General features: G+C 39.8%; 1 protein-coding gene across 1 annotated transcript in view; it reads left to right on the top strand.

The window, feature by feature from the left end:
- Window positions 1–14,191, top strand: part of bt (projectin protein bent) — a 237,117-nt gene that overhangs the window by 63,354 nt on the left and 159,572 nt on the right. Inside the window, exons 22-27 of the mRNA XM_070090071.1 lie at window positions 447–571; window positions 1,166–1,383; window positions 1,644–1,776; window positions 3,194–3,429; window positions 3,728–3,839; window positions 7,020–7,049. Coding sequence (XP_069946172.1) covers window positions 447–571; window positions 1,166–1,383; window positions 1,644–1,776; window positions 3,194–3,429; window positions 3,728–3,839; window positions 7,020–7,049 — 854 coding nt within the window. The remainder of the gene's footprint in view (window positions 1–446; window positions 572–1,165; window positions 1,384–1,643; window positions 1,777–3,193; window positions 3,430–3,727; window positions 3,840–7,019; window positions 7,050–14,191) is intronic.

The following is a 14,191-nucleotide window of genomic DNA, read 5'->3' as shown; positions in this document are numbered from 1 at the left end:
GATAATGCAATCTTCTCCAGTTGGTTTCTCCCTCACGTTTTAAATCCGAGATTCTGAACCCAGATACTCACAAGACCTGGTCGCTTAAAATATTTCTCCTGTTTGAAGATGTGATAGCTCATTCGGCTGGCTCGATCTATAACGTAAAGAGACCCCAAAAAAAAACGTCAAAACTAAGATATGCCCTAGCTGGAAATATTCTTAGGCTCTTATTTTTTTAGGATTCGAAATTGATCTTGCGAGTCCCTGACACTCTGGTTTGAGAACTCAGTCAGGCCATCTCGGCCACCTGTACAATGAACATGGCTCCCTTGAGATTTTTTGTCACGGGTTTCATTCTAAATAGCATCAACTGGAGGGGGGTTGCTAGTGTGTGTGTGCCGACTTCCACTAGTAAGTGTGTGTGCCGGAGGAGCTGGACTAACTCTCATCCTATGCTACCACAGCATCAAGATCATGAAGGATGGCAAGAAACGACAGCTGGTCTTCAAGAGCATTACCATGGACGATGCAGGCAACTACACCTGCAAGACAAATGCTGACGAGACCACCTGCGAGCTGATTGTTCAGTGTAAGTGGATATTGGCAGTGATGAATGGTGGCGAGGGAAGGGGCAGGTTGTGGGTAAACAAAACAGTGGGGGTGAGATAAGTGGTGGGTAGTGGGAAAATACATTTGGTAGAAGTGGTGAAATGATTGGTTAGCGGGTAGAGACAAGTGGTAATGATGATGGGTAGATCGGTGGGAAGGAACAAAATAGTCTCAAGTTAATGTACTTCGTTGAAAATTGGGAAAGGGCCTCGGAAAAGGTAGTTAGTGCTATTTTGTAGGAATGTTCGCATAGCGAAAAGGAACAAACGTTCGTGTGTGACAGGTATTGTGGAGAGGAATAGGTGTTCGTAAATTGCAGGTAATATGTTGGGAGGTTACTGATAAAGGGAAGGAATAAATACTCGTAAATTTTATATAGTGGATAAAGAAATAATTTCAGTGTAGTAAGAACAGATATTTATAAGTGGCTGGTGCTGGGTGGCAGGTGGTAAAAATAACTGACAGCAGTGTGTGCAAACTGTGTTCAAAGCTAGTCAAATGCACTCCTGGAAATTCATACATTTCTACCTGGAGACATATAAGTCCCACCTGACTCTTCCCTGACCTTCCACAGATGAGAATAAGTTCAAGAAGAAGCTACAAGATCAGATGACTTACGAGAAGCAGCCGGCGACGTTCGAAGTAGAGCTAGTGGACCCCAACGCTCCTCTGCAGTGGTTCATCAATGGCAAGGAGGTGACAGAAGGAGATAACTATGAGATCCAGAAGAATGGCGCCGTACACCGCCTCATCATTAAGGAAGCCGCCACTGCCCACGAGGGAGAAATTAAGGTTAGATCATCTCTCATCAAATGATGATCGAGGTTGTATAGCTACAGAGAAATATCTAAGCTAAAAACTGAAAATGGGCTTATAAAGTAAAAATGGGCATCGTAGCTTTGAATTTATCATATACTCACCAGTTCTCGCGCACCTATTTATGGTTACGGGCGTCAAATGTCGGCACCTGGAGCCACACTGCAAGCAAATAAAACGTGCTGGTGGTTTCACCGTCTTGGAGTGTCACCAACATGTAGTGTTTGTGCTTGCAGGCCGTGTGCGGGAACTTGGAGACGGCTTGCCAGCTGAGTGTGGGCGAGGGAGAGAAGCCGCCCAGCATCAAGCCGGAGGAACCCATTGAAGGGCCAGTGACCAAGCCTCTGGTCTTCGAGGTTCCTTACACAAGTGAGTCCTGTAGTGACTTATGTTTAATCAAAAAAATATTATAATAAAGTTGGTAGAATTACCGACAATATGTAAAGTAAAAGGACACAAGTGCAACTAATGTGACATTTATTGTGGCAACGTTTCGCTCTCCAGGAGCTTTATCAAGCCATTACCTTGATAAAGCTCCTGGAGAGCGAAACGTTGCCACAATAAATGTCACATTAGTTGCACTTGTGTCCTTTTACTTTACAAAAAAATATTAGTTCTGTCATTCATGGTCATACGACTCAATGTTTAAAAGCACAAGGTCATTCATTAAAATGAAGTGAACTGATAGTCATATTCACAAGGAAATTAACTCAAGAAGCCAGAGTCACATGTTTAATCAATTTGCAGCATAAGATTATCATGTTATACTGCGGTGCAGGATCGCAGTCACTATTAACCAGTTCATGTCTTCGGCGTCACTGGAAGCATTGAGCGGCAGTGCGCTATGAATATAAATAGGTTTTTAAATTATTATACAAAGAAGAACGGCACTGTAATAAGAATTCCTCTGTATTATGAGTATCCTTACTGTCGAAACTTTGCGACTCATCACCTGGCTTTTTTTTTTCAAGTGGCTTTTTTTTACAGAGGTGCTTATAATACTGGAGACATTGGAATAAGTGGAGATGTAATTATTAGGTGATCAGTCCCTCAGCGTCGATAGAAGGCAGCAGTCATTCCTTTAAAGTAAGGGAAACGAACTGACCACTTTTTTCTAGGCACCTTTGTTGATAACTAGGATACTTCTGCAACGTTTCGGTGCAGCTGGCTTTTTCTACGCTGGACAGTAGAAAAAGTAATTTTGAGGTTATCAGTCCCTCAGTCTTGATATATGGCCAGTCCCTCGGTCTGAGGGACTGACCACCTCTCAGGAAGTGGTCGGTTCAAAATTCTACCAAAGAAGCCTTCAGTTCAGGCGAATCATTTCGACAACAAACCTACACAAGTGTTGCACATGTGTTGCACATGTGCCTCATTACATTAGGTTCAGTTCCATCCCTTTTTCTTCATAGTGCTTTAATCTCAGCCTCAGAAGTAAATTGATCCAGCACTTGCTGGATCAGGTGTGAACGCCACACAGTCCTGCTTACACAGTGATTGACCTAACATGTATTTCACGTAGTGTCCATGAGCGGCTCTTCTCTCATGTGCTACGCTGTTTCCGGTTTTATAATTTTGCAAACGCAGTTGGACATAAATAAGTACAGTAATGTCCGAGCATGGCAATGAATATTTATTGTATTCTCATACCTGCTCGGAGCCAAAAGTATGTCTGTGACCATCAATAGAGCAAAGGTTTTGCAAAATTAAATATATAGCACTGTTCTACAGTAGCTTAAAGGAACCGAAGCCTAAACAGCTCCTACACATTCTCCCTGTTTCTCAGTTCCCGGCTCGAGGATCTCTAAGGTGGAGGCCAAGTTACTGAAGGACGGCAAGCCTATGAACGTCAAGGATGTTGAGGTAAACATACTGGATAAGAAGGTCGTTTACACCATCAAGAAACCGAGTAGGGACCAGAGCGGGAAATACGTCATCAGGATGTCCAACAAAGCCGGTGAGAGTAGCAAGGAAGTCAGGATCAACATGCAAGATAAGCCAAGCCCGCCTACCAATATTGAGGTACTGCTACTGGGTCACCCTCTTATTCTCTCTCTCTCTCTCTCTCTCTCTCTCTCTCTCTCTCTCTCTCTCTCTCTCTCTCCCTCTATCTTTCATTTCTGTCCTGAATTCTCCTGATTTTTTTGCTCCTCATCCATTTTTTTTATTTTCATCTTTTTTTTCCTCCTACAGCGGTTTTTCTACTAGACTATTTCGATTTTTTCCTCCTGATAATTAATTTAATTTCCTTTTCTTGTATTTCTCCAGTGTGTTCTTCTTTTGTTCCTTTCTGGTGTGTAATTTTTGTGCTCCTCTGCAGGTGTCTGAGATCTTTTCAACGTCATGCTTAATAACATTCGGACCACCTAAGGACGACGGTGGTCTACCTCTCACCTACTACACTATCGAGCGCCAGGACTTCTCCGTCAAGGGTAAGTGCTGTTACCTCCTGGTCAAGTGTAGCCCCATCATGTCTGTGATCCAAAGGAGTGTGTGTGTGAAAGTGTGTTCATGTGTGAGTGGTGCCTCGAGGGTGTCAACGTCTCTGGTAAATCCCTTGAATCTTCTACTGCTGTGTTCCATGTGAAGGAGGGTCTTGGAGCCTCAGACGCCTTAATTAAGATTTTCAAGTTAGACAGCAGGAACATGTATCATTGTTGATAGTATACACTACCGACAAGTTGACGAATAAAACACATTTGCAGCACCTGTGTATATTTATTGCCAAAACGTTTCGCCTGCACAACATACTTCTACAGTAGGGTGTAAGGTAATATAATACTCGAAGCAGTAAAAGTTGTTTTAACATGATCAGTCCGTCGCCCTCGGTGGGACGTGATCAGATCTTATTTACAAGAGACGAGATGAAGCAGCTGGAATGACATCTCGGGTGAGCGTCGCTGACGAGTGGAAGTCATGGAAAACAATTCCTTAGCAAAGAAGATACAAGCCTCATATCAGTGCTTAACCTTAAGGGACTGACCACCTCTCACCGAGAATGACGGACTAATCACGTCAAAACAACTTCTACTGCCCCCAGTGTTAAATTCAGCAGTATTCTACTGAAGATGAAGATGAAGATACCTAAGTGTTTCAAATGTGTCTTATGCATCAGTTTGAACATGTATCTTGTTATAATGCTAACCAAGGCCCTCCTGTTCTGAGCAGCTGGAAGTTCAAGCATTCCAGACTTTATTTTTGATTGGTAATGAACTTCTATCCGAGTATTTTCACCCTGTTTCCTTTGCTTGCTTCGTCGTGGTGTCATTGTGTGCTTTTGCAGTTTTACCAAAAAAAAAAAAATTTTTACCTTTATTATATCAGATGTTTGCACATCCTATCTGTTGTGATATATTTTGTTCACTATTCCTCTTCGTGTGTCCTGTGCTTGAGCGAGACTGTGTGATGTGTGCTGTCAGTGGCTGTAAATATTGGCTTTTGACTTTAATGTGAGTTAAAATATTTTAAAGACACTTAATCTAGCTTTATTCTGAACTTCAGATATGTGATAAAAACATAAATATTGTTTTTTGGTAATGATATAAACCACAACATCACCATAGGACGGTGACGCATTTTTGTGATATTTTTAAATTCTATGCTATTTTCCTAGATTGTCATTTTACACTTTTGCCACTTTTTTTCCTACTGGAAGGTGTTTATATATATATATATATATATATATATATATATATATATATATATATATATATATATATATATATATATATATATATATATATATATGCAGGATAATCATAGTGTAAAACGGTCGTAACCGTAGCGTAACATAATTAATTAGAATGAAGTCTTACATGCGGGCTGTGTGCTTAGCTCTAAAAAAAAATCGAATGACGTCACAGATCTGGGGTGTCAGCAATGTTAAGAATCATTGGAATGTTGTGATACCCATAACAATAAAATTAAGTAATTTCATAATATCCAAATTTCATAATATAAGAATTATAAACCGTACCCTGAGCCTTTTATTAAATGTTTGCAAAAACGAAAAAAAAAAAACTTGTTTCAAATCAGTCATACTTGTCATTCACGTTTTATCTCACCCGTTAATTTGGTCTTTCTCAGAAGACCTTTTGCATTAAGTTACAAACTGCTGAAAGTGTGCAGATAACTTTTAAGTGCTCTATTAAATGTTCACAAATCAAAAAAATGGACAAATTTCCCTTTCAGAGTATGTCTTTAAAATTTCGTGCATTGATTATGTTTAACGTTATTGAGTTCAAACAGGTAAAAATATTGTTTAATTTTTTTCAGGTTTCATGTGCTATATTCCAAGGGTTTCACGTCATATTGACTGGCCATTAACAACACCATTTGCACTTACTAGTAACTTTTCGGTACGGAATGGTACTGAATCTTGAATAATGGAACTAATATGGGATAAGTTATGCGTCCCGGATATTTTTGGCTTAATATGTTCATACCTCGGTAAAACAACAAAGAATTTAAACCGTGAATACAATGCTTGTATTAGCGATACCAAAACGCCTTTTTCATGAGTTTTTAAATATACTCTATCCTGTACTTTGGGTGTACCAGCAGTTTCAAATGTTATTCATAAACATAATACTAAAATTTCATTTGTTATATACAACATTTCAAATCGTATATTCCATAAGATCAGTTTTTGCTTTGATTAAATAAAATTATGTTGTGAGAAATAGTTGCTCTTTTAATTATTCAAGTGTATTGTTTTGATAAACGAATTTAACAGAGGCGGAGGGAAATTCCCCATTGGTTGAAAGTGTTTAGATTACCTTTTGACTGTGTTATCACTGTGGTTAACCTGCATATTTGATAACACTTGCTTTTGTGGCTATCTTGTATGTATATATATATATATATATATATATATATATATATATATATATATATATATATATATATATATATATATATATATATATATATAATGTTACTATTTTAAGATAGATATCAATATACTTTTTATGTAAAAAATATAAAGCTTACGGTGTATTCCCCAAATATAACACAGGGAAGTGATGTCCATTGAATGTCAGTCGTCCACATTTTCTTCACAGCTTTGACAGACTCACTGTTGGTCTTAAGTTACTGTCATTACAAAAAGTTCGCTAAAGTCTTAGCTTCAGCCTTCAGAAACGAAGATGATGCAGTCTGTTTCAGTATTGATTGGAAAATTTTCAGTGATTATTAGTTCTTAAAAAGAAGTTGGTGGAAACACATTTATATTTTGGTGTTTATACATCAGCTGCTCAAAAATATGGACGGCATTTCGTAGAGCTATAGTCCAGCTTTCCAAGATATTTTGTGGCAGCTAATATTTTGAAAACATATATAAATAATTACTAACATTTATTATCAAAATTTATTAAGTATAATATTTATTGATTACCTCTAAAATAGTTGAATATTCCTGCCTGAATGTGCATGTTCATAAGCTGCCACAAAAGCACATTGGTATAATTAGCTGCTATAATTAAGGATGAGCCCATTCCCGCCACATTCAGCAATCTGAGCCCCACTTCTGCTGTTCTCAACTGAGCCCTGAACTTCTGCAGTCAACACAGCTCCCGAACTCGTGTTGACACTTTTATTTCCTCTCCCAACAGCATCACATCCGAGAATCTGGGAACGAACAGGTAGAGAGTGTTTACTAACTGCAACTGCTGTGGCCTGAAATGCTATTATTTTAAGAATCCAAAAAACAAAAATTTCTTCATCAACACTGTGCCTTTTTCCTAAGTTTAAATAAAAACTTTCGGTGCAAAACTTTAGGAGATTTAATGGGCTTGCTTTTGTGTTTTGTTTGATTAATAATAGTATATGGAAATGTTTATGTAAACATGGTATTCCAAATATTCTCTCAGTGGGGTACAGTGCTAATGAAGATTTTGTATAAAAGAGTTAAATTTCAGAAACAGTTTTTAAACCAACAGGAGAACGAAAACTTTTATTTTTTTCTAACAAAACGTACCTAAGTATTTCTTTTGCCTTTTCCAATTTAAAGAAAAATTCCCCAAGTAGATCCCATGTAGTGTAAATAACTCCACATCATATTATTTTCTCAAAATGGTATCAGTTTTTCCCTTAAGTTTCTCAAATTCACATTTAAAAATTAAACTATTCCTAGGAGCTAACGACGAACTGCCATGCCAGAAATAATTATTAATCAAGAACATATCAAATAAAAACTGAAGTGCCTGAAGATTACTTATTAGTTTATTGAGCTCAAGCTGACGCAGTAGAGAGATCTTTTCTTGAAGACTCTAATCTTATAACCTAGCTTACTGTTTTCTAGAGTTCATTCTTAGATTGTTTTTACCTTAGACATAGACACACCACATGTTTAGAATTATGCATTTGGCATTACTTTAACTCATAATCACTCAGTTCTAGATGAGAGTAACTTATAATTTGCTAATATTTAGAAACAAAATCTTATTTTTAGACATATAAGGTTTAAGGAAACATTAATACATAATATGCTGGGTAGGATACCATATATAAATTCCAATATTTGTTCAGAATGTCTTTGTTGTAGTCGCATCAGCATGCCTCAGTTCCCGGCTCTGCCTAACTGAGACGCATCAGCATGCCTCAGTTCCCGGCTCTGCCTAACTGAGATGCATCAGCATGCCTCAGTTCCCGGCTCTGCCCAACTGAGACGCATCAGCATGCCTCAGTTCCCGGCTTTGCCCAACTGAGACGCATCAGCATGCCTCAGTTCCCGGCTCTGCCCAACTGAGACGCATCAGCATGCCTCAGTTCCCGGCTCTGCCCAACTGAGACGCATCAGCATGCCTCAGTTCCCGGCTCTGCCCAACTGAGACGCATCAGCATGCCTCAGTTCCCGGCTCTGCCCAACTGAGACGCATCAGCATGCCTCAGTTCCCGGCTCTGCCCAACTGAGACGCATCAGCATGCCTCAGTTCCCGGCTCTGCCCAACTGAGACGCATCAGCATGCCTCAGTTCCCGGCTCTGCCCAACTGAGACGCATCAGCATGCCTCAGTTCCCAGCTCTGCCCAACTGAGACGCATCAGCATGCCTCAGTTCCCGGCTCTGCCCAACTGAGACGCATCAGCATGCCTCAGTTCCCGGCTCTGCCCAACTGAGACGCATCAGCATGCCTCAGTTCCCGGCTCTGCCCAACTGAGACGCATCAGCATGCCTCAGTTCCCGGCTCTGCCTAACTGAGACGCATCAGCATGCCTCAGTTCCCGGCTCTGCCCAACTGAGACGCATCAGCATGCCTCAGTTCCCGGCTCTGCCCAACTGAGACGCATCAGCATGCCTCAGTTCCCGGCTCTGCCCAACTGAGACGCATCAGCATGCCTCAGTTCCCGGCTCTGCCCAACTGAGACGCATCAGCATGCCTCAGTTCCCGGCTCTGCCCAACTGAGACGCATCAGCATGCCTCAGTTCCCGGCTCTGCCCAACTGAGACGCATCAGCATGCCTCAGTTCCCGGCTCTGCCCAACTGAGAGTATCTAGAAATGACCACGTCCATACGATTGTGTTTATTTTTGTATAAATCTGCATGGAATGTAGAAATATTTTACAGTGATTTTTATAAACTATGTTTTTTCTCTGAGGAGATACCTACTTTTCTGAGTAGCCTAAAGTTTTTTTTTTGTATATTCATATGTTAGTGTTGAAAGGTGTTAAACCCCAGTTAAAGTATGGCTTGATTTAATCGTTGCTACCTGGTGAAGGCTTTACCTGCAACACTTGTTGATAATGTTAGCACTGACTTGACACAACCTGTAGTATACCTTGTCCGTCGTACTGTCTTAGTGACCCATGATAGACTAAACATATCTTGGTGACTTACACTAGACTCAATCTGTATGTCTTGGTGACTCACACTAGACTCAATCTGTATGTCTTGGTGACTCACACTAGACTCAATCTGTATGTCTTGGTGACTCACACTAGACTCAATCTGTATGTCTTGGTGACTCACACTAGACTCAATCTTTATGTCTTGGTGACTCACGCTAGACTCAATCTTTATGTCTTGGTGACTCACGCTAGACTCAATCTGTTTGTCTTCGTGACTCACACTAGATTAAATCTGTCTTTAAGACGTACATTAGACTTAACCTGTCCTGGTGACTCACACTAGATTAAATATGTATTTATGACGTTCATTAGACTTAATATGTCCTGGTGACTCACACTGGCCTGTCTTGGTGACCCACACTGGTCACTACATCTTAATATTACTGTACATGCATTGCATCTGTCCGCTTCTTATTGTTTCTCAGTGTCCTAGTTACTCACAGCCTGTCTGGCTAGTTGCTCACAGCCTGTCTGGCTAGTTACTCACAGCCTGTCTGGCTAGTTGCTCACAGCCTGTCTGGCTAGTTACTCACAGCCTGTTAAGCTACTTACGTCTCTACACTCATTGTCTTGGTGACTCACCGCAGACTTACACCGTCATGGTGGGTCAATTTTAGACTCACCATGTTCTTGGGGACTCATCCTCTCTAGGTGATACTCATCAACCTATATTCTACTAACGGAGAAGGCAGAGAGATAGGTAATAATATTTATTATTATTATTATTATTATTATTATTATTATTATTATTATTATTATTATTATCATTATTATTATTATTGCTCAATTACCATGGGTTCATTCGATGAAGAACCCTTCAATAGCAAAGTCACAGTAGCTAATCAATACTTAATCATGAGATCAAAGAAGCTGATCAATACTTAAAGAAGCCACTCGCGGTATTTGCTCAGGACTTGATCAAGTGGTCATAGTAACGGTTGAGTTGATCAAGTGGTAACAGTAACTGTTTAGGAGTTGATCAAGTGGTCACAGTAACTGTTCAGGACTTGATTAAGTGGTCACAGTAACTGTTCAGGAGTTGATCAAGTGGCCACAATAACTGTTCAGGACTTAATTAAGTGGTCATAGTAACTGTTCAGGACTTGATCAAGTGGTCACAGTAATTGTTCAAGAGTTGATCAAGTGGTCATAGCAACTGTTCAGGACTTGATCAAGTGGTCACAGGAACTGTTCAGGAGTTGATCAAGTGGTCACAGTAACTGTTCAGGAGTTGATCAAGTAGTCTCAGTAACTGTTCAGGAGTTGATCAAGTGGTCACAGTAGCTGTTCAGGACTTGATCAAGTGGTCACAGTAACTGTTCAGGACTTGATCAAGTGGTCACAGTAACTGTTCAGGACTTGACCAAGTGGTCACAGTAACTGTTCAGGACTTGATCAAGTGGTCATAGTAACTGTTCAGGACTTGATCAAGTGGTCACAGTAACTGTTCAGGACTTGATCAAGTGGTCACAGTAACTGTTCAGGATTGATCAAGTGGTCACAGTAACTGTTCAGGACTTGATCAAGTTGTCACAGTAACTGTTCACGACTTCATCAAGTGGTCACAGTAACTGTTCAGTTGATCAAGTGGCCACAGTAACTGTTCAGGACTTGATCAAGTGGCCACAGTAACTGTTCAGGATTTGATCAAGTGGTCACAGTAACTGTTCAGGACTTGATCAAGTGGTCACAGTAACTGTTCAAGAGTTGATCAAGTGGTCACAGTAACTTTTCAGGAGTTGATCAAGTGGTCACAGTAACTGTTCAAGACTTGATCAAGTGGTCACAGTAACTGTTCAGGATTGATGAAGTGGTCACAGTAACTCTTCAGGAATTGATCAAGTTGTCACAGTAACTGTTCACGACTTCATCAAGTGGTCACAGTAACTGTTCACGACTTGATCAAGTGGTCACAGTAACTGTTCAGGACTTGATCAAGTGGTCACAGTAACTGTTCAGGACTTGATCAAGTGGTCACAGTAACTGTTCAGGACTTGATCAAGTGGTCACAGTAACTGTTCAGGACTAGATCAAGTGGTCATAGTAATTGTTCAGGACTTGATCAAGTGGTCACAGTAACTGTTCAAGAGTTGATCAAGTGGTCACAGTAACTGTTCAGGAGTTGATCAAGTGGTCACAGTAACTGTTCAGGTCTTGATCAAGTGGTCACAGTAACTGTTCAGGACTTGATCAAGTGGTCACAGTAACTGTTCAGGGCTTGATCAAGTGGTCACAGTAACTGTTCAGGAGTTGATCACGTGGCCACAGTAACTGTTCAGGATTTGATCAAGTGGTCACAGTAACTGTTCAGGACTTGATCAAGTGGTCACAGTAACTGTTCAGGATTTGATCAAGTGGTCACAGTATCTGTTCAGGATTTGATCAAGTGGTCACAGTAACTGTTCAGGACTTGATCAAGTGGTCACAGTAACTGTTCAGGACTTGATCAAGTGGTCACAGTGACTGTTCAGGACTTGATCAAGTGGTCACAGTAACTGTTCAGGACTTGATCAAGTGGTCACAGTAACTGTTCACGACTTGATCAAGTGGTCACAGTAACTGTTCAGGACTTGATCAAGTGGTCACAGTAACTGTTCAGGACTTGATCAAGTGGTCACAGTAACTGTTCAGGACTTGATCAAGTGGTCACAGTAACTGTTCAGGATTTGATCAAGTGGTCACAGTAACTGTTCAGGACTTGATCAAGTGATCACAGTAACTGTTCAAGACTTGATCAAGTGGTGACAGTAACTGTTCAGGACTTGATCAAGTGGTCATAGTAACTGTTCAGGACTTGATCAAGTGATCACAGTAACTGTTCAGGACTTGATCAAGTGGTCACAGTAACTGTTAAGGACTTGATCAAGTGATCACATTAACTGTTCAGGACTTGATCAAGTGGTCACAATAACTGTTCAGGAGTTGATCAAGTGGTCACAGTAACTGTTCAGGACTTGATCAAGTGGTCATAGTAACTGCTCAGGACTTGATCAAGTGGTCACAGTAACTGTTCAGGACTTGATCAAGTGGTCACACTACTTAATAAAGACACTGGTGCTTAATAAAGGCCTTAGCGGGTTTATGTATATATATAAAAAACAAAACGGTTTCTTTCTTTTCCCAGTGTTTGTTTTATCTCTTTATTACCATTACCTTATTTCTTTATTTTTTCTAGATATGTGTTCTTATTTGTCTTTTATCTTCTTTTGTTTCTCCTTTACCCTTATTATGTTTTTATTAGTATTCCTTTCTTCATCTCTTTATGTTTCCCGAATCTTACAATCTCTGCCTTCCAGTGTTATCATTATTCTCTCTGCCTTCCAGTGTTGTCATTATTCTCTCTGCCTTCCAGTGTTATCATTATTCTCTCTGCCTTCCAATGTTATCATTATTCTATCTGCCTTTCAGTGTTATCATTATTCTATCTGCCTTCCAGTGTTATCATTATTCTCTCTGCCTTCCAGTGTTATCATTATTCTCTCTGCCTTCCAGTGTTATCATTATTCTCTCTGCCTTCCAGTGTTATCATTATTCTCTCTGCCTTCCAGTGTTATCATTATTCTCTCTGCCTTCCAGTGTTATCATTATTCGCTCTGCCTTCCAGTGTTATCATTATTCTCTCTGCCTTCCAGTGTTATCATTATTCTCTCTGCCTTCCAGTGTTATCATTATTCGCTCTGCCTTCCAGTGTTATCAATATTCCCTCTGCCTTCCAGTGTTATCATTATTCTCTCTGCCTTCCAGTGTTACCATTATTATATCTGCCTTCAAAGGTTATCATTATTCTCTCTGCCTTCCAATGTTATCATTATTCTCTCTGCCTTCCAGTGTTATCATTATTCTCTCTGCCTTCCAGTGTTATCATTATTCTCTCTGCCTTCCAGTGTTATCATTATCCTTTCTGCCTTCCAGTGTTATCATTATTCTCTCTGCCTTCCAGTGTTATCATTATTCTCTCTGCTTTCCAGTGTTATCTGTTGATAAATTAGACACATGTGCAACTCTTGGGTATCTTTATTGAGGAAACGTTTCGCCACACAGTGGCTTCATCAGTCCATACGTAGGAGAAACTTGAAGAACAGGAGGAGAATGAGGTAATCAGTCCCTCAACCTTGAGTCGATGTGTTCAGTCCATCAATCTTGAATAGAATACGGCATATGAGCGGATGAAGCCACTGTGTGGCGAAACGTTTCCTCAATAAAGATACCCAAGAGTTGCACATGTGTCTAATTTATCAACATGTCGGTTCTCTGAACCATTCATCTTCAGTGTTATCTGTCTTCCTCTCTTACCACAACTTTCTCTTCATATTTATTTAAAAACATTTTTCTTCAGTAATACACTATACATAATAAATTGCTAACAAAAATAACATGACACATATTAACACAGTTTTACAGTCGTTTTATTCACTGTTTAATCGCCACCAGCTTAAACTTTCTTAACACGTTTATTTTCCTTCTCAAATAAAACATATTCACGTTTGAGGAATCTCCCGATTGTCAAAGTGAATATAATAAAACTGTATTTGACAGAGCTTTATAAAGCATAATAACAATGTGTGTAGTTTAATGTGGTACATAATACTGACAGGTTGATGGGGTTACCACGCGTGCTGACTGTGTCAGCGAGCAGCAATTTCCAGCACACTCAGTACATTACCTTTTGACACGAAGCTGATTTAATTATTGTATTTATGTACAGGGGATCAATAGTTAATTAATGCATACGATTTGTTTGAATATGGTTATTTAATTTTGTTACATATACTAAGGGAGAGTTTGATATGATACTTGTGTTATCTTGCTGGTCGCTGTGTCAGGTTCTCCGAGACTGTTATACACGGGTCCGTTTTCAAGCATTACTTAAATAACTACTGTCACGTTTTCGAAAACTAAGTATTTCTGATGAAGTACTTTTTTGATAACGATTCAAT

The sequence above is a fragment of the Cherax quadricarinatus genome, chromosome 30 (genome assembly GCF_038502225.1).
Source record: "Cherax quadricarinatus isolate ZL_2023a chromosome 30, ASM3850222v1, whole genome shotgun sequence".
Lineage (NCBI taxonomy): Eukaryota > Metazoa > Arthropoda > Malacostraca > Decapoda > Parastacidae > Cherax > Cherax quadricarinatus.
The sequence above is the reverse complement of the archived record's forward strand: the minus strand, read 5'-3'. Positions and strand labels throughout refer to the sequence as shown.